Genomic DNA, 22,393 nt, shown 5'->3' on the forward strand with positions numbered 1-22,393 from the left:
TTATTTGCGGTAACGTTACTGCGTAATTTCGTAAAATAGTTTGTGTTGTTGGTCGGATCTAGATCTGTACATGTAAGCTTGGCTTACACACATGTATACACTCTGCGTCTCTTCATATTTGAAATCGTCATTACTCCGGTATTTTTACTCCAATCTTAATGAAATTTTGTATAGAGATGCATTATGGTATGACAAACAACATATCTTATGTTGTCGTTAGGTTTTTGTAATTTTTTTAATGCTATGATGTGTTGTCGGTAATACTGAACATACACACTCGCGATATAAACCTGACCAGTCGCCGATCTCGTAACATTAAAACAGATATAAAGTCTTCATTTTTATTCCAATCTTAATGAAATTTTGTACATAGATGCATTATAGTATGACAAATAACACATCTTTTGTTGTCGTTAGGTTTTTAAAACATTTTCGATGTTACAACGTGTTGTCGGTATACCGTCACGGCAAACCTCTTGTCACTCGATCTATCGTTGACCAGCGGCCGATTTCAGAATTTTCAAATCGCTCTAATTCCTTCATTTTTGCACCAATATTCATAAAACTTGGTAGAAATATTCATTTTAATGTACTGAATAACATATCTTGTGTTGTCACTAACTTTTCCTTGTATTTAACGTGTTGTCGTTTGTTGTCGTTTCTTGTCGTTTGTTGTCGTTTGTTGTCGTTATTAAGTGTGACCGCCGTGTTCAGTTAGACGCTTGAAAATAATGGCCGACGAAGAATTCAATGTCCTTAGAGACTTACAATCGCACCTTCGTACGGCTCAAGTTCCTTTTGAGCAACTTTCAACTCTTGCCAAACAGGGAGATGACAAGGTAGGAAATATGTTTAATTCGTAATGATGATCAATTTTGTCCTCCTTACTTAGTTGTCGTATACAATGGCGGATGCATTTGTTTACATTACCAACCTCTGAATCTCGAGCTGGCATCTGGCCACTTGTTCTTCACTTAGTTGCTATTTTCACTTTTCGTTCCACTGACAAGTGTTTTTATATTCAAGCAATTCATAGTTTTCATACAAATCGGGTTTTTAGCCCAGAACAAAATTTCTTTCAGCTGTCTTTTGTGCAATTGTACAGGATTCGTTGTACACTGGTATAAAGTAGATTCCCTAAAAAATGTACATGTACGTAACCCTACAAATAAATGTACCACACATGTACAATGTAGTGTAAGCTTAAATATCATACACATGTTTGCTTACTCTAATTTTCGAACAACATGTACCTGGCTCGTTTTAAAACATGATATGTTCTAATACATATTATACTTTTATATGTACTAGAACATGTCATTTTTTTTAAACGAGCCAGGTACCTGTGTTCGAACAAACAATGTCAAAATTTGCCGATCATATATGTTGTCTTCGTTTGTGGTTAATTGTGCGTGTCAATGGGTTGTCAATAGAAAACGCAAATTCAGAAATTGCCTTGGACTGTTCATGCAGTGTTCATATCTTTTTTAATCAGTTATGTTATTACTGTACAGTATAAAACTAACTAACTATGAATCAATGCAAGTCTGTCAAATGAAAATGATATCATTTATATTGGTCTTATAAATCTCAGAGTGAACACATATATCTACAATGTATCATGATTTTTAAAATTTAGTATTGCTAATTAGCTGATACTAACAAAATAAACTGCTTTTCATTTCACATCGGTTAAAATCATAATCAATTATCAGTTTGTAAATTGAAGTAAAAAAATGATTGACAATCAGTCAATCATTTAAATACCGTAATTGGTTTCTAGTAAAGAATATCTTGGAAATTGAAATGTATTGCTGTTATACTTTCCAGTGTTGTTTTCTGTGGATATGCAATATTCACACAAAAGTTTAAAAAGTCTTGATTAAGATTCTCATATAATGTTTGTTGAAAGTAACATGTAGATGAAATAGCAACCCAGTAACAATTGAAAAGATATCTGTTAAACTATAAGTCAAGTCTACTACTGAACATACATTGTACCAATTTGATAAGTGTATTTTCATAATCGATAATCAGAATAGGATTCAGAACAATGTATCAACCAATTTTGGATTATAATGAATAATCAGCCCATCATTAGTATGTACTTTAAGGTTCATGTAAGTTATTTTATATATATATACTTATGTACATATATACTTTTTTTAAGTTAAACAAATTTCAGGAATTTATTGATTGATTTACATTTCATTATATATGCTACAATGTAAACATCGTCTGACAACTCTTCTTTCTATTTTTCTGTAAGCATTGGGCTTTGGATAAGCACGATTTCAAGGTGGGTCCATTAATCCGTAATCATTGCATAGTCAAGTTGAGTTCATTTGTAGTTGCTTTTGGCTGTTGTTGACACGTTGTTGCACTTTTAACACCGGTACCACAGATAATGGCCAAGATCAAGCGTGTTGAATGGTACAAGGTTTAAGGTATACTTACCATGTACAGGTTTGTATCAAAAGGATGTGGATGGTGGCAGCGTATTGGCATATTTGGGTATGGATATGATAATGCATATGTCATATTTTTTACAAATTAATACAGATATTTGTCAGCATGATCATTTAATTATAATTTATTGTATTACTTACTTTTGTCTAGAATTACATGTTAAATTACATATAAGATGTATGTTACAATGACGAATGATCACTTTATGGTATTGGATACCAGTATATGGCCAGCTCTGAATATAATCACTTATGATAATTAAATTGTAAAGCTAGAATGTAGGAAGCTCGATGAAGTAATACTGTAGATAATATCTCGGTACCTGTTACAGCTATACTGCATGGCTTTTATTTCAAAGCTTCGTTAAGTTAAAGTATGAATAAAGATGAGTTGCTTGATTACATACCAAAATATTATTAGCATAATTTTAGTTTAATAATTAGTGTAATAATTTTACAAGTTGATAAAAATGATTAATTATGTGGTATATTAGTTTAGATAAGATTTTTTTTTCATTTTTATATCTTGAACAATTAATACCTACATAATACACACACATATGACACTGAAGTTTATACATTTAATGTATGTAATATATATCACACGTGTTTGGTACACTCTGATCATAACATTATAACACCATGGTAAGTACACTAATGATAGCTATACAACATGAGTGCTCTCAACTCTCAAGGTACGATTGGAATTTGGGAAATCAAGAGAACATCTTCACACAAACTCAAATAATGTTTTAGGTTTCTGTTGAAAATATTTTTATCTATAATATCTTATAACTTTAAAAAAAATTCTTGTTTTTTAGAAACAATTAAGGTTAAAGATATCCAAAAGCTATTTTTATATCTGACATATACTATATGTAGTTTACTATTAATTAATACTATATCATCCTCGATACTCCAGGGGTTCCGATCACTTACGATCTCTACACCCCTGGACTATCTCATCGTAAAACTGGAGGCAACAGAACAGAACAGGTAATTTAGTCCTTTGATGTACATCAAAAGAGCCGTATAACGGTACACTGTGGTTGACTATGTGGCTTTGAAGTTGGGCGTCGCTCTCTCTGTAGTCTTCAAAGGAAATCTTTGCTGGTCTGTGATTGGTCAAATATTTTCAGCTGAGCTGCCTTCAATTTCACTATGAGATAGTCCAGGGGTGTAGAGATCGTAAGTGATCGGAACCCCTGGAGTATCGAGGATAATTAATACTATATATGTACATTTACCATGTAAGAGAATATAATCAGCTACCTGTACAGGTTACTTGTGTTGAGTTGCTATCAGAGAGCTATTGCTAGTTTATTGATATTTATACATCGTAAAAACAATGGATGAAAACCAGGGTTATGCTTTACTTTATCATTGATGAGTCTTACTGTTAACCAGAATGAATGAATTAATATGAATCTTACATAGCATCCTTAATATTCATGATGTCTACCATTTATGGAATTATATATGCAACATGCTTTTTACTGCAGTCAAACATATATGTCTAAATCTACCTAAAATAAAAAGAAAAATATTTTATACCAAATTGTCTTTAATCACAAGTCAGATTCAATCAAATCTGTCGTTATAGACAATGGGGACTACACATGTAAATGAAATTGGTCTAATTATTAATAAAAAAGAGGTCTGTAAAAATACGAATTTATTAATAAATACAAGTGTAGATAATTCATTAATTGAAGTATGAACTTTATACAAAAACAAATCATTTATCACAGAAATATAAAGAGACATCTTCAAAGAAAGTGTTAGAACAATCAGTATGATCTGGATTATCATACAGAGTTTTCATTTAATTGGTGGATATGTTTGTTGTATTTGATGATTGTTTCGTTACTTGTTGAGTTGTTCAAAGTTACTGAAACTGTTCAAATGTATTGTGTATTTGAATGAGTCAGAGTTTTAAAAATGATTAAAAACTGAAGATATATATATAATGTACACATATAAGTCTTTGTCATGATGATTGAGTCATCCTGAGATATTGCAATCTAGGTCCTCGGTCCATAAAAATAATTGTTACTAAAGTTCATTCCATACCATAGATTGTTTTTTTTTGTGTTTTTTTTTTTTTTTGAAATATGGTCAAAAAATGATTATTTACAAACTTCACATCTTTGAAGGATTTGAAGGTACATATATTTACATAATGATATTTTATTTAATACATGTAGTCATATTAATGACTCTGGCTAATTTTTTATGTCTGTACTATTTAAGCGTGTAACATATTTCTCATAAATTTTTTTATGAAAAACATATATGATGTCTTTGTCATATTAAAATCTTTGTTTTTCGTTTTTGTCAATTTTTGTAATGATTACAATTGTGTACAGGGAGATAACTCTTTCAATCTTATTCCTGAGACTTGCCTAGCTGTTGAATTATATTCCATCTGACTGATCTGTTTGAGGAAATACTGTATAGTAGGTTATTTTTTGGGGGATGGTATTTTCATGGGGATTATATTTTTCACAATTTCACAGAATATTGATTTGTGATTGCTGAAAATTGATCCACAAGATATTAATAAGAAAAGGTTGAATCATACACATAAATACCCATAGAGCCATTGAAATTGTTCTTGTTTTCAGATCAAATCCCAAAAATTTTACCCTAAAAAATAACGATTATACAGATTTTTTATTCATCAAACAGAACATTCATGACTTTGAATGTTAGTTATACATAATGATTGCCATCCCTATTTTTGTTTTAGCTTGTGGAGAGATTCTTAACAGAAAACATAAAAGTGGAGGGCAGTGGGCCAGAAGTCATGCAGAGTCAACTGTATATAGGTAAGGGTGAAAGACCATGGGTTAAAGGTCATGCAGAGTCATTAGCCCACCATCATCAGATGGTGGGCTATTCAAATCGCCCTGCGTCCGTGGTCCGTCGTCCGTCCGTAATCAATGCTTGTTATCACTATTTCTTAAAAACTACTGCAGGGATTTTGTTCAAACTTCACATGGAGGGTCCCCTTGGTCCGTATTTGTGCCATACAGATTTTGAGGCTGATCGGAAAAACAAGATGGCCGCCAGGCAGCCATCTTTGATTTTGGCAGTTGAAGTTTGTTATCGATATTTCTTGAGAACTACTGAAGGGATTTTGTTCAAACTTCACATGAAGGTTACCCTTGGTCCCTAGTTGTGCCATACAGATTTTGAGGCTGATCGGAAAAAAAGAGATGGCCGCCAGGCAGCCATCTTTGATTTTGGCAGTTGAAGTTTGTTATCGATATTTCTTGAGAACTGCTAAAGGGATTTTGTTCAAACTTCACATGGAGGTTACCCTTGGTCCCTAGTTGTGCCATACAGATTTTGAGTCTGATCGGAAAAACAAGATGGCCACCAGGCAGCCATCTTTGATTTTGGCAGTTGAAGTTTGTTATTGATATTTCTCGAGAACTATTAAAGGGATTTTGTTCAAACTTCACATGGAGGTTACCCTTGGTCCCTAGTTGTGCCATACAGATTTTGAAGCTGATAGGAAAAACAAGATGGCCGCCAGGCAGCCATCTTAAGTTTGATTTTGGCAGTTGAAGTTTGTTATTGATATTTCTCGAGAACTATTAAAGGGATTTTGTTCAAACTTCACATGGAGGTTCCCCTTGGTCCCTAGTTGTGCCATACAGATTTTGAGGCTGATAGGAAAAACAAGATGGCCGCCAGGCAGCCATCTTTGATTTTGGCAGTTAAAGTTTGTTATCGATATTTCTTGAGAACTACTGAAGGGATTTTGTTCAAACTTCACATGGAGGTTACCCTTGGTCCCTAGTTGTGCCATACAGATTTTGAGGCTGATCGGAAAAAACAAGATGGCCGCCAGGCAGCCATCTTTGATTTTGGCAGTTGAAGTTTGTTATCGATATTTCTCGAGAACTACTGAAGGGATTTTGTTCAAACTTCACATGGAGGTTACCCTTGGTCCCTTTTTGTGCCATACAGATTTTGAGGCTGATAGGATTTTGATAGTTAAGGTTTGATATCCCCATTTCTCAAAAAATGCTGAAGGGATCTTTCTCAAATTTAATATGTAGGTTCCCCTAGGGCCCTTGTTGTGCATATTGCATTTTTGGACCAATCGGTGAACAAGATGGCCGCCAGGCTGCCATCTTGGATTTCGATAGTGAAAGTTTGTCATGGCTATTTCTCAGATAGTACTGAAGGGATCTGTCTCAAATTTCATATGTAGGTTCCCCTAGGGACCTAGTTGTGCATATTGCATATTGCATTTTGGGACCGATCGGTTAACAAGATGGCCGCAAGGCAGCCATCTTGGATTTTGTTATTCAAAGTTTGTTATCGCTATTTCTCAGAAAGTACTGAAGCGATCTGTCTCAAATTTTATATGTAGTATGTTTGAAAAAGTTTAAAAAGTAGAGAAAAGATCTATCTTTCCTTTGTCAGATATAGATCATTCTTTGGTGGGCGCCAAGATCCCTCTGGGATCTCTTGTTTTAATATAGGTAAGGTCATGAATGGAGGGTTCAGAGCCAGAGGTCATGCAGAGTTAACTGTATATTGTAAAGGGTGAAAGACCATGGGTCAAAGGTCATAAAGTGTAAACTTAAAATAGGTAACGATTTAAGGTCATCCATGAGGGTAGGGTGCCAGAGGTCATGCAGATCAACAACTAGGTACATAGGTAAGGATTAAGTGTTGTGGTTCAGAGGTGATGCAGAGTTGAACTTTATGTAGGTACAAGTTATATATGGGTTGAAGATATTGAGTCAAAGGTCATATACATGAAGAGTACAATGTGCAAGGAAAGCTAAGGTCATAGGTGGAGGGAAGTGGGACAAATAATTATGTAAAATTAGTTTTATAAAGTTGAATTTACAATTAGTCTTTAATTTACAGGTATGTATTATATCTTTGGCTTTTACAGGTATGGCATTGCAAATTGGCAAATTGCTTAACTGTACTGGAAATGAAGGACATATCAGAACTTCAGTACTTATATATATGATAATGGAATCGAATACCACGTAACTGACACAATTATGACAGTAATTAAACTTTTTTTTTACTCGTATTGGTTATCTTCTTCCAGCATGTTTCTGGGGAATCAAAGACATAGTGATGGCTTTACTTGCTAAGGGATGTGGTAAGTTATTTGATTGTCTGGATTCTGAACTTAAGTATATACGTTGTAATGGGGCACCCTATCATGATAAAAATAAAAGTTGTATATTCAGTTAACCTTGTTTATACAAGAACATCATTCCTAACATTAAACAAAAATTGAAGTTCCTTATCCACACCTGTGTAATATTTACAGCTAGAATATAAATGTACATGACATTGTATTATAATGAACATAAAATTGTTGTTAGATTAACAACCTCTTTATTCATATCACATTTGAAGTACATTGAATATCACAAACCACCAATGACTAAAGATCAGCATAATATGTTTTATTATAGTACAAATATCATTTTAATATATAATTATTTTAATTTCTCATTTTGTTTTACTGAAGAAACCCTTGTTAAGAGAAGTGTAAAAATAGTTTGTTCTGTTTGATTTTAATATCTAAACTACAGTATTGATAGTAATGTGTTTTTATCGATGATAGACCCGAACTCGCAGAACAAAGGTTCACTATGGACACCCCTGCATGCTGCCAGCTTCCAGGAACATGGACCTGTACGTATTATTATGTCAGACAAAATAATTTTTCTGTTGGAAGTCATGATAATGTTTACCTAGGATATAGTATAAATGTGATACGCCAGTTAGTGTTTACAACACTTTATCAACAAGCTGAGAAAATTAACTGTTAGAATATGAATTAGCCTCATTAAATGAAAGGAAATCATTTTTTTTTTGTTATGATATATAGCTAGGTAAACTTTTACTACTTTGTTTTTAGATTGTGATGGTATTACTAGATAATGGTGCTCAGCCTGAACTGCCCGACTCTGAAGGGAGGTAAGTCTTAAATTGTCTATAGCAACATTTCTTCACAATATTGTAATGCAATGATTATGCACACAGAATTAGAACATAACAATACCATACAGCACCACATTCTCAAACTTTTGTTCTTGCTTTTCAATCATATTTATGATTGCTCATGCACCAAGGAAATATATTGTAGAAAATTAATCAAAATATCATTTGATATACTGTATGTTAAATGTATCCTTCTTTTCTGCATATTTATGTAAGACTAACAAAAGTTGAGATCATTTTTTTCTACTATAACTGTACAAGTTTGACTAATATTTCGCCAATTTAAGATATTTTAAGGAAGAAAAAATAATTGACTTTATACATATTATACATATATTTGTTTGGAATTTGATGCAAACTTATTCAGATTGTCATGATTATCACATGTTTCATCATGATGATATCACTAGATTAATTTGAATTCTCTATTTTCAGGACAGCTAAAGATTTTGCATCTGCCTCAGACAAGATTTGGCCTCATTTTGCTATGCTTGGACTGACCAGGAGTAAAAAGTCAGAACTAGTTCAGAAAGGAGTCATTAAGAAGGTAGAGAAATTCAAATAGCTGAAATACACTCATAATACATATAGCTAAACAGAACTAAACTAATCAGTGAAGTTCAGACATTATAATTTTCATCCAAATTATTAAAATAATGAAACATACATGCATAGGAAACACTAGAAAATCATACAGTTTTGTATACCATATCTGTGTGTCAGACTTTCAATTTGTGGTCAAATACTAAAGTAGAACTTTTTGATACACAACATGTAAAATGTAAATGCAAATACAAGGATGTTATTTTGCGTGCCTCTCAGGTTCAAGACACAGGTTCCAACCACAGACCAGCCTATAAAGCACCCGGCCAGGGAATCAGAATGGTGAGTATACACATACACCCTTTATATGGGAATTATATTTAACAAAACAATGTCAAATCATCCTGACCTCTTCATATGGGGATCACATTTAACAGGATCAAAACATTGAGTTATCATTATTAACCTTTCATGGGATCACATTAAGGGAAAAAAACAATCTCTGATCAGCTTATCATTATTGACCTTTCATGGGGATCAGACATTTAAGGCAAAAACATATAAGAGAATCATGATTGATCAGTTTTAATCTGCTCCGATATCTATGTGAATCGAAACACCAAAAAGTGCAGACAAGGAATTTATATGATACATTTAACTCATTTTAGCCATTAAGCTGCCATTTTCCTGATAATGTCAAAAAGGACTTGATGTGTATGCATTGTCGAATCTGGTCAAACCATTGCTCCTACTACATATGCTATCTGCTATAGTAAACAGAATGGCATGGTTATTTGGTGACAAAAATATATACTGCCTGTTGACTTGCAAATTTTGCCAAAATTTACAAATACATAATGTAACAAAACAATTTAAAAGTCAATAGTATTATTAATCTAAGGTTAGAATGGATACATAGACACTTTTTACTAACAAAGTTATGTTCAGCTACACCTAAGAAGTGATATATAGGCATTTCTACCACAATAGGCACTGTTAATCAACTCTCAGGGTATCAAATAAACGATGCAGCTGTTGATTAACAATATTCTTTATACCACACGTGGTATAAACTCTGTACGCATTCTGATTGGCTGACACGATGAACTTTGACCGAACTACGTCTTTCTCAGTGTCATATCATCTTTTGTCAACGTCATCAATAATCGAGTGACGTCATGCTATGCTGTGATCGCCGCTTGACACCAAAACTGCTGTTGGATTGCGTACTTATCCTCGTCGTATTTCTATCGGCTAAAATCGGATACTATTGTGGTAGAAACAGGTCACACGACTTGTGGTTGTTGGATATGGAATTTATTCCAACACTCGTAAGTTATTTTTTAAAAGCTACAAAAGACACTCGCTAAAGCTCGTGTCTTTTGTAACTTTTGAAAATAACTCACTCGTGTGGAATAAATTCCATATCCAACAACCACTAGCTGTGTAACCTCTATATACACTGTATATGAAAATACCTAGTTTAAACAGGGTCTTAAACTTTTAGGGAGTTTTGACGACTTTTTCAACATGACATATTATTTGGGTAGTTTGGCATGGTGGGGGTTAAATGACTTAAATATGGTTTTAGTCTATAAAATATAGTTTGACTTTATATTGTACATGATTGTATGTACTTATTGGTACTTTAATATGAAGCTGTCATACAATAAGTTTATAGATATACATTTTGTTTGGTGATTTCAGGCTGGCGATGATGTAAGTCTGTGTTATTTAACGATGTGACTTTAACTCATGATCACAAACACATGCTCACTTATATAGGAAGTGAGTTCACTTTGAAAATAGTTATCTTATCTGGTAAGAAAGGACAATTAAATCACCTCAATTAACCCTTCACCATATTTGAATAAATTATGGGTGATCACTGTGCAATTAATTTAAATTTATGGAGTAGTATCTCATGGATTGGTTAGAATGATCAGTGATTACGGATGTGTAACAGGAGCGTATTGGGCCCAGTTTGGGTGCCAGTTTTGTAACAGCAGGAAATAATGTAGCAGCCAAACTGGGGCTTAAAATCGGGGACCACTGAATACTATAGCAAGATCCTCTTAATAATTAATTGAGCAACCTAAGGCTTAATTAATGGTTGCTGATGAACAATGTTACCCACTCCAGTCCAAGTACAGTTACATATTGGCTGTCCCTGTTGCCTATTTCCTTAAATTATGAAAATAAAATACATAATGATGAGTGTTATCTTAAAGTGAACAGTCGGGCAAGGACGGCTAAAGTCGGTAAAAATGGTGTGAATGTATCCAGTATAATTTCTTATGAAATAGAAAAATAAAATCTCTTGCCAAAATCTGTCTGCGTACGAAGAAATTAATTTAAAGTATAGGAATCCTAAAACGTCCTCCCGGATGACTATATATGTCCGTAGTTACATTTACACGCAGTCTCGCTTTCAATGCTTTCAACTTTCCTTTACTTTAATGGTCAGAACTGGGAAACGTAAGCAGAACTTGGCAGTCGTATTAATATGTGAGAACTTTTGGAAGGCCAATGAACGCATTTAGACTGGTTTTCTTTGCCGACTATTCACTTTAATCTTCTCATGGTCACTACACCATCGACTATCAACTAAAATTGATTTCTGTTATTGTAAATTGTAATAGAACTTAAGTGTTTATAGAGTAAACTTATAAGTGTTGATAGAAAAATTAATGTAGCGTATATACTGCCGCAAACTTGAATCAAGCGTAAAATACAACTGAAAAGTAATGAGCTGTAAATATGATTTAAAGGGGAATAACTGCTATCAGCTTAGGATTCCTTACACCCGTACACTGAAAGGGAGAGTACTCTTTGTGACTAATACTAACTGAAGCTGGAATATTGACAGAAAATGGTGTCGTATTTAGAGCTACATTTGGTACCTATTGATGCTAATGGAGCAAAGTAATGATTATGCAAACCATTATAAAACATTTGTTTGTGTTTTATAGTACTTGTTTGATATTGCTTACCAATTAGGCAATGAAAGTGAACCACATAAAATATGAAATTCTCATCGAGGCATAATTTTTTACATAATACATAATTTTGTATGAAGGTTTTTTCTGAAGGAAATTTATATGGCAAGTACACAAATTGTGAATTTGAAGTCATGTGAACAGTACAATGGATATTATGAAAGTCAGTTTTATGTTTATTTTGGACAAAAATAATATGTAAATGCATGACTACACATAAAATAATTGGAAATTTACAAAAAAAAAAAAGTATAGAAAACTGTGCCCAAGTGATTTTCGGAGGCAGTGCTCCACAACGACATATAGGGACCAAATCATACCTGCCCGAAAGGTATATTAGGCCTGGTATGTATATTCATTCTAATGCTTACTGGTGAAAGGGTAAAAAGTATGGTGTTGTCGGTGTTGATGAATATTTTGTGGATTAAGGTTAGAACTCTGTTTATGAGATATATACTGAGGAAAAAGATGTATATATTATTGCATTATTGTGGTTTTAATTCCTTAAATCAATATACTTTACTTAAAAAAAAAGGTTCTTTAATTTTCGAATACATCGTATTATGAGATATGGTACTCATAAAAAAGAGAGACAAGTTTGGCTCATCTGGAAATATTGAGCATTTATTTTATTTTACAATATACACATCTTTCATCAAGACTTACAAACTTTGATCCTTGTTTGTACTAAAATATGAACTAAGAAGAAATCCATATTGGACTCAAGTTCAGAAATAGTTTTTAGTGCAGAATTCTTGAATATTATTTTAAAGCAAGGATTTATAAGTATACATCCTTGTTTATTATGACTATTTTACCCAATACTATGCTTCTATACAAAAAGTCTTTTAAAATATTTCATATTTAATATGATCACCCAGCATCAATAGGATTACAGTGGAAGCCTGCATTATGATCAACAAGAGAATAATCACTTAATGTAGGTATCACATGTTTCTTTATTACTGTTGTAGGCTGCAGACAGTCGTCCAGAATCAGCCTATGCCTACAACAGCGACCCGTTCATACATGCCGCTGTGACCGGAGACGTTCTGGCCGATCAGGATGAGAACACCCCACAACAGGATACATCCCAGCCCAAATTCTCACTGTGGAGGTGACAGGATCTCACAAGGATACATCTCAACACTAGAATAATTCCTCAGGCATTGGAAACAGTTTATTTTGAAGATAGAGACAGAGTGCATTTTGAAGATAAAGACAGAATGCAATTAGCAACAATAAAAAGGACAATAGAATTGGTGACATGTCTCGTGTAGGGCTGTACCCATGATAACTTATACATACATGATCATTCTGACTGGATCCGTCCAACAAAACATTTACCTTTCGTCTTCATATCTGGGATTGATATTGACATACACCTAGGTTAATTTAAGATTACATATAAACTACATGTATACCAGTAATCTTTTTCAGATTTGAATAGTTTGTCACCATGGAAACTTAATTGATACCAACTAATTTTATCTAAATGATATTAAAGTGGTTTTTATTTTGATTTAAATTTTGCTATAGGTTCATTTGAGGATGATATTTTTAGTAATTTGTTAAGATTGTTAATTGTAAGGTTTAAATTACCATGAGAATGTATTTTGTTATTGTGTACAATGCAGTACTGTATCTTCTAGTTTAACATATGCCTAGATCTGCTTTTATTCTATAATTATAGATTATGTCCATGTGGCTAATGGTAAAGTAACCCCACCCCCCACCCCCCATCCCTCCCCACCCCTTTAATTCCAAGCGATGAGATTTGATCAAAGAACTGCCATGTGTTGTTTTTTTTTACAATTGTTGTCATAATTTTTTTACCATGAAAGATGTTGTAGAGTTCTTAATATCTAGATCCAAAAAGTCACCATGGTTATATAAAGGATTTGGACAGATCTCAACTTTAGCTTTCCCCAATATTACCACGGATACATTATTGTCATACAATATTGTAATACAATGTGCAATTGTAATCAAGGGAGATTTCCACTGTTGCCATGGTTACACAATGAAATTTAGGGAGATTTCTACTATTGCTATGGTTACATGATATAATCAAAATAAGTCATATCTCTGTCATTGCTATAAAATTCACACAATGCCTTCAGGTCTTCACTGTTATTAGATATCTGTAAAGTTTGATAGACCTCTATTCTGGATTTGCATATTACAGAGTTATCTGCACTTGCAGGTAAGTATTGATTGTGAGGTCATGTTTTGCGAGCGTAACGTCATACTTTTCAGAGAAAATGACGTTAATTGCGCTCACAAAATAATGACGTAACAATCGATACCTACCCGCGAGGGAGCTAACTCTGTAATATACAAAGACGGAATAGCCACTGTTCTAAGACTTGGTACGTTGGATAAGGCTGAGTGTTAACAGATATCTATTAACTTATTGTAGTCAATATGACTTGTTTGTAATGAGATGATGTAGTTATTGACAGATTTACTAAAATGAAAACTGGCGAACATTAGACAAATTGGACATGTATGATGAAGTCCCATCATTAATGTAGGTAAATGTTGAATGTTATCCACTATTGCTATAGTACCATATAATTATTGTTATGTTGGATATAGTCTGGTTTTCACCAGAAACATATATACATATTACTGAACTTTTAAAACAAGTTATTCTGCTGTATTTAACTATTTAAAAGTTTATCTAAAAAACCCCTAAGCCCATACAGAGGTACATCTGTCGATCGTAAAAATGGCAGAGTTGCCAATCTCTATGTATATAATTATGTTTCTGTTTTCACTATAACAACAGTAGTGTCATTGCATGGCTACAATGTATTGACATCTCCACTTTTACTTTTGGCTTCATAATTTATACTGTAGACAGAATTCCACTGTATCCATGATGATTTCACAGGTATGTATAGTGTAGGAGTATAAGCACTATTGCATGGTTTGGTAGTATATGATGAAATGATGTGTATGTGCAGACTGAGAATGTACAATATGATTTGTTAGAATACTTTGTTGTGTGAAAGTTGTACTGTTTTATCTGTGATATAAAATGTGTGCTAATTTATTTTAAATGTAGTCAAATAAACTGTTGGTAATGATAAATATATCACATTTATGTTGTCTGTATTTGTAGAGATTTAAATAGTAATTACTGTCATAGAAGTGTATGCCTTATGATTACGCAGAGGGGACATATCGGAAGGGACAGTTTGTACATGTACAGTATTATATTTAAGTGGTTAATTATATGTGTTAGTCAGTCTTAGGTAGATGGCTTTTCATTCGGTACCTGGCCTTTTCAGTTACATGTACCAAGGACTTATAAATCCTTGCATGTACAAAAAAACAAAAACAAAAAAAAAAACTAGTGGTTCTATTCCGTGTAAAGAAAGATCCAAATGTCCGAAGAACTTTTGGAGAAAACCTTATAAAAAAATTGATATCGCTCTTCAAATTACATATTCTTTCGTGTGCACCAAAAGAATCAAATCTGGTTTATTTTAGTCAGCCATATCATCATATGGTTGTCTATTCAAATCGCCTTTCGTCTGTGATCCGTCCGCCTTTCGTCTGTGATTCCGTTCCGCCTTTCGTCTGTGATTTCGTCCGCCTTCCATCCGCCTTCAGTCCGCTTCCTTCCTTCTACCCTTTCTTTAATTCTTGTTACCGCTATTTCTCAGAAAGTACATGTACTGTTAATCTGTCTCAATTTTCGTAAGAAGGTTCCCCTAAGGCTCTAGTTGTATATATTGCATTTTGGGACCGATCAGTTAATGAGATGGCCGACCGGCCGCCATTTGGGATTTTGGTAGTTGAAGTTTCAGTTACTAGTAGACTAAATGTTACACGGAGTGTACGTGGTTTAGACTACAGGTAGACACGGGAGTGCACAAGATTTAGACTACAAGTAGACCTCGAAGTGCACAAGAGATTTAGACTACAGGTAGACACGGAGTGCACAAGATTTATACTACAGGTAGACACGGAGTGCACAAGATTTAGACTACAGGTAGACACGGAGTGCACAAGATTTATACTACAGGTAGACACGGAGTGCACAAGATTTATACTACAGGTAGAGGTATAGGTGCACAACGTGTGAACACGGTGTCCACTACAGGTGGACATGGTGTCCAGGTACATTCATACAAGTGTGATGCGTTACAGCTAGGGATCGGGGGAAGTATTGTAATAAATAATATAATAAACACATACCGATCAGGCATCGCTGTATATTTGTTTACAACATGTTGTGTGTCCGGGTTTCCTGTTTGTTGTCTCGGTGTATTACACGCTTGGCTAGTCAAGTTTACGCTAGCGAGTAAAGCGTTTGCAAGACCCGGATTGACCATAGGTAGTCAGCGACTACAAGGTAGTCGGCGACAACGTAGTTGTCGGAGTCACAGGACAGAGACTATACTATATAACCACAAGGTGGTTATACGACTACAAGGTAGTCGGCGACAACGTAGTTGTCGGGAGTCACAGGACAGTAGACTATAGGCATATAACCACAAGTTGGTTAGCGACTACATAGTTAGTCAGCGACTACAAGGTATGTCAGCGACAACACTGTTGTCGAGAGTCATCGGCTTAGCGATAAGTCGGGCGACTAGGCCAGTAACCACAGGTGGTTAACGACTACACAGTAGTCAGTGACAGTGGTTGGTCAGTGACCACGGGGTGGTTGACGACTATAGGATATAGTCGGTGAATATAGATTGTTTGTTTGTATACCCAATCTTTAAGACCAGTGTGTCGATGTCCAGGCAGACCACTGTATATATACGATATATATGATATTATTTTAATCGCTCCGGAATTTATGCAATGTTTTTACGCTACTCAAATAAGTAGAGTCATATCTGTATATATTTGCTTCTGTAGACTAGTCACTAACCAAGATCATTCACTATAAGTGACGAACCCATTTAGAAACGTCACAGTTTTTTGGTGGGCAGCGGTGTGGATCTTTGAGGTTATTTGACAACGAGTTTTTGTAATATAATTGTATCAGTCTACACTTTGAAATTCTTATTGATATTACAGTAACTGTAAATAGTTATTGTAATAAAATCACAAAACGGTGTGGTTGTTTGTTGTTCTCAATCATCATGGCGGAAGCCAATATCCGTGGATCTTTTAGGGTGATGAGTCTGACCATGGCCTTGATTTTGACAATACCGTCAGCGGAATTGTGATTTCTCTACCCCATTCTCACAACCCTATATACCCAATCCATTATACCATATGGCAAAAGTTCAGCTACTGACTCTGGGTTGGGGACTAGGGAGAAGGATACTCGCCCAAAAGTGGTGAAACTGAACCTTGATACGAGTTTGGGGTTACAAAATGAAAGTATCCAAAAGGTTGAGAAAGAGATCAGCGATCTCAGAGAACAGATGTTGCAAATGAAAACTGACAGTTACAATCTGTTGGCAAGAACAAAACCGGCGACATCAGAACAAACCAAAGGGCCCATATCAGGTAGTCACGAGTTTGACCATGTCACGACACGCAAGAAAACAATCATACAGAACTACTGGTCATGATGTTGATGAATCAGATGATGAGCATGGCGAAGTCAGCGACACGACCAGGAAACAAAGAAAGAAAACTGTTAATGTGAAAGCATCAACGTACGATGGCACAACTCATGGGTTGACTTTAGGTCACATTTCGAGGCTGTGCTCGAGAATAAATCGCTGGGTCCACGTAGAGAAAAGGGTCCTCCACCATAGCGGTGTCGCTTACATGGCCAAGCTTCAGTGCAATTTAAACGGGTAACCTCGATATTGCTGAGCAGAGAGGATTAAGAGGCACAGGGTTCCAAATCCTTAGAAGAAAGTGTTTGCTCCCCCTAACCATAACGGAGTTGTATAGGTTCCAGTTAAGGGAGAGACACGCCAAAAATTGGCTATCGTAACTCTACCAGAGTTTGGGGCAAGCCTTCCGGCGGCTTTTAAAAACTTACATAAACCGTACTGGTGATCGATGATGTTAAGGAAACGTTTGGCGAAGCAGGCAGTATCATAAAGGCACTCGCCATACACAGAGGATGGCGCATTACGCATCAACATGTCTAGCCTAAGAAATTTGACTGAGGCTATCAACAGTTGTCAGTATAATAGTTAGAAGCCTACAACCGCTGCGAGAAGAAGTCAACAGAAGGCCAGTCATATCTCCGTAACACTACTGCTGAACCATCTGAACAGTCAGAGATGCTTAAGCTGTTGCAAGATATGCAGAAGGAGTTAGAGTCCTTAGAAAAAGATGTTGGGAAGATTAAAACTAAGAACAAGCCCAATACAAAAAGCAATATAGTCAAAAACAGAAGCTGTTTTAATTGTGGAGAGGAGGGACACTTCCGGAGAAACTGTCCCCAGTCTAACAAAAAGGCTGGTGCCCAGCAAGTGAACACCCGCCGTCGACAGCGACGGAAGAAGCCGAGAGCTGGCATAGGTTCCTCAACTGCAGTGCATGAGTCCGGCATGTATATAGCTGCCGATGTGCACGGAGTAAAAGTAAATCTTTTGGTTGATACGGAGGCGACAGTCACCATTATATCAGAGCGCATCTTTGATCAAGTTCCAGACTCAGCGAGACCCCGCTTGAATAAAGTTCATCAAGAGGTTTTGACAGCCACTGGTGAGATGCTGAAGGTCAAAGGCATGGGCAGTTTTGTCATCAGACTGAACAGTACAACGAATATTTGTGTTGAAGGCATTGTAGCCAAGATTAATACCGATGGTATACTGGGACTAGACGCGATGCAGGACCGAAATGGTTCCATTGATTTCAAGAGAGGTGTTCTCATTCTTGACGCTGTGGAAGTACCAACAACCTATAAGGGTGCTATGGGTTGCTACCGCCTTTCTTTAGAAGAGAAAATGGCTGTTCCAGCCAACAGTGAGGTCGTGGTCGAAGACAATGTATGCTTACCGGAAGACGAAGCCGTCAGCGAACTAATTCTAGTAAAGAAGCCAGATACTTTTGTTAAAGCAAAAAGAGCATTAGTCGCCAAGACTCATGAGCAGTATGATAAGACTGTACCTGTGAGATTGATGAATCCATGCAATGAGAGTCCACAGTTTTACCCTGAGGCGACGATTGCACAAGTCAGCACTGTCGATGAGGTAATGGGAAATGTCGACTACCCAACACCTAAGAAGACAGCCGGACTAAGGGCTGACATTCAATCACTATTGGATGAGTCCAAGTACAATCTTACAGAAGAGCAGAACAACGCTGCATACGAGTTGCTGGTAGTACACCGGGTACTGGATGCTGTTACTGCCGACGTTTTAGGTAGAACAGATGTAATCCAACATAGGATCAACAAAGGGGGCACAAGACCAATACCATGGCCAGTAAGAAGGTCACCAAGTAATCATGAGGTAGACAGACACCTGCGTTATGTCAAGATGGCCAATCGGTCAACCGAACTCGAAGAACGTTTTGAGAGCCAAAAGGATAAAGCTAAGAGTAAGACAAGTGAGGCCTATGATGCAAACTGCTGGTTCCAGCAAACGGAATACAAGTCTGAGCAAGTGAGTGAGGATGGCAGTTTTAAGACGGCAGAAATAGAACCACAACATGGTCGTTGGCGAAGGAAAGCACCTGCCAAACACCCCGACTATATCTTGTTTTAGTCATTGGATAGTTCGATATATGTATCAGACCTGGTAGAAACTATTAATTCATATATCAAAACTAGTTCATTGTTTGTAAATATGTTTGCTATGATTTTTGTAATTCGGTTTTGATGATTTAGAAGCGTGGAAGCTTCAACCTCGAAGGCGTGGGTAATGTAATGAATAATAATTAACACATACCGATCAGGCATCGCCGCATATTTGTTTACAACATGTGTGCGTCCGGGTTTCCTGTTTGTTGTCTCGGTGTATTACACGCTTGGCTAGTCAAGTTTACGCTAGCGAGTAAAGCGTTTGCGAGCGACTACATAGGTAGTCAGCGACTACAAGGTAGTCGGCGACAACGTAGTTGTCGGGAGTCACAGGACAGTGACTATACTATATAACCACAAGGTGGTTAGCGACTACAAGGTAGTCGGCGACAACGTAGTTGTCGGGAGTCACAGGACAGTGACTATAGGCATATAACCACAAGGTGGTTAGCGACTACATAGGTAGTCAGCGACTACAAGGTAGTCAGCGACAACACTGTTGTCGAGAGTCATCGGCTAGCGATAGTCGGCGACTAGGCCAGTAACCACAGGGTGGTTAACGACTACACAGTAGTCAGTGACACGGTCAGTGACCACGGGGTGGTTGACGACTATAGGATATAGTCGGTGAATATAGATTGTTTGTTGTATACCCAATCTTTAAGACCAGGTGTCGATGGTCAGGCAGACCACTGTATATATATACTTATATATGATATTGTTAATCGCTCGGAAATTTATGCAATGTTTTTACGCTACCAAATAGTAGTCATATCTGTATATATTTGCTTCTGTAGACTAGTCACTAACCAAGATCATTCACTATAAGTGACGAACCCATTTAGAAACGTCACAGTATATGTAATACGTAAAATAATTTTCTAGTGTTTATTTTTTAATTTTACAGTGTCCAGAATACTATACGATATTTTTCTTAGTAAATACATTTATGCTACATAGATAAGACCTTTTCACTGCAAAAGTAACAAAGATCAAATTATATTCATAAAGTATATACTGTTCATATGTCTATTTCAGTTTCCATTTCATATCTAGAATATATAAAATTTTCAAAAGTCAATATTTTATGGGTAGATTGCATTAATATGTATATATCATTTACATGAAATATAAATATTTTCACAAGTCAAAACAACTTTGAATTGCAGCAAAAGCCAGTCCTCTTGTGCCCTTTGGACACTTTTATAATAAGCTATCAGTAATACAACCATATACATGTACGGGTAATACATAGCTTTTAAATAAAAAGGATTTGATTCATATCAATCAGTTATCTTGCCATACCCCTGTAGATCACTGTTTCATTAAAATATATATACTTGTATAATATTTTTCTTTGCTATTTTAAGTTATTAACTAGTGTACAGTACGTAAAAATAGCTGAATTACGTATCCTTTATTAATAAACTGAATGTCTAATAATAATAAAAGATCATGCAGAAATAAATCAATATCGAACTATGTGACGTCTTCCACTTAAGTAGGCTAGTCTATACTACCTAATTAGGTACCCAATGCAGCTTGTTTTTATTGTTAATTACCGGTAAACGCAATATGTTTACGATCCCAATACCGCAAGTTACATGTACCTTGACCGTATATTGCGTCATGGTCCAATAATTATAACTCGTCAAACTATTACAGGTACTTCAATTAACAAGGTGAGTATCGATAGATGGCCAGAGGGCAGACTCGATGTCTTTGTCGGCTTTATGAGAATGTGGGGCAGTATCTTTGTACATGTGATTTTAAAATTGTTTCGATGGAAGATTGTTAAGACAAACGAACACTTTACCGTTTAAAAATCATATAGGTTTATCATATGAATTTGAAACAAATAAATACCAATCTTATAAGATACATATACATGTATGTTGGGGAGCCTGGGTAAACACAGAGATACAATTGTACAATAATATTTAAATCTCTGGGTAAACAAGTGTAGATTGTGATGAGATAAAAACAAGCCGGTAAAACATAGTAAGTGATGCTGAATACACCTCAATTATAGTCATGACAGGCAGCCGTGAAGTGGAACTGACGGGAGCTGTATTAAGCGTAAATCAAGCATGTCTGTCACAACCAAGCATGTCTGTCACAACCATTCATTTAAAGGATTTGTGCAGCCTTTTTTTTTTTTTTTTTTTTTTTATAATACGTAAGGATATGATATTACTTTGGATGAATGAAAAACGAAGTCCAACCCAAAGTATCGCCTAGCACAAATGATCAAAATTAATTTGGAAAAGTACTTATTCAAAATTACGGTATGGTATTGTATATACATAGTCAGAATAATCAGGTTTCTCATATATGTAATAAAGAGCAATTGGATGAAATTAGATATTCCAATAATCTATAGATAAATGTTTTTGTTAATTGTACACCTGATATTTTGATTTTTTTTAACATATAAAGCTTCATTATAGATTATTGAAAACGCAACAACCAGTTACATATCCTTTTTTTTTTAAATTGACTAGCATTGTTATATAACTGTACGTATTTGTGTGATGAGTACAATATATGTATACATAATACGTAAGAGAGGCTGCCACCTAAATACAGCATGCTATAAATGGACTTCCTGGGGTTAGTATACAGGTGTTGTTAATCTATGGAAGGGGGCCCAATAAAGGCCCGTGTAGTTGATGGTCCAAGTGACCATGGCCACTGCAGTC

At 35.4% G+C, this 22,393-nt stretch overlaps 1 protein-coding gene across 2 annotated transcripts; it reads left to right on the plus strand.

The window, feature by feature from the left end:
- Positions 1 to 713: 713 nt before the first annotated feature.
- On the plus strand, positions 714 to 15,108 carry LOC138314610 (osteoclast-stimulating factor 1-like). Of its 2 annotated transcripts, XM_069255023.1 has the most exons (9): positions 714 to 839; positions 2,270 to 2,299; positions 5,221 to 5,299; positions 7,558 to 7,611; positions 8,086 to 8,156; positions 8,383 to 8,441; positions 8,901 to 9,012; positions 9,288 to 9,350; positions 12,982 to 15,108. In XM_069255023.1, the coding sequence occupies exons 1-9, from the start codon at positions 732 to 734 to the stop codon at positions 13,126 to 13,128; spliced, it is 723 nt and encodes a 240-aa protein (XP_069111124.1). In that variant the 5' UTR covers positions 714 to 731; the 3' UTR covers positions 13,129 to 15,108. The 2 variants fall into 2 exon arrangements, with proteins under 2 accessions (XP_069111124.1, XP_069111125.1); XM_069255024.1 differs by lacking the exon at positions 2,270 to 2,299.
- The last annotated feature ends 7,285 nt before the right edge of the window (positions 15,109 to 22,393 follow it).

Source organism: Argopecten irradians, chromosome 2 (genome assembly GCF_041381155.1).
Source record: "Argopecten irradians isolate NY chromosome 2, Ai_NY, whole genome shotgun sequence".
Classification (NCBI taxonomy): domain Eukaryota; kingdom Metazoa; phylum Mollusca; class Bivalvia; order Pectinida; family Pectinidae; genus Argopecten; species Argopecten irradians.

Coding starts and splice junctions, on each gene's coding strand:
- LOC138314610 (XM_069255023.1), top strand. CDS start 732: ATGGCCGACGAAGAATTCAATGTCCTTAGAGACTTACAATCGCACCTT. Junction 840..2,269: donor CCAAACAGGGAGATGACAAG/GTAGGAAATATG, acceptor TTTTTCTGTAAG/CATTGGGCTTTGGATAAGCA. Junction 9,351..12,981: donor CCGGCCAGGGAATCAGAATG/GTGAGTATACAC, acceptor TTACTGTTGTAG/GCTGCAGACAGTCGTCCAGA.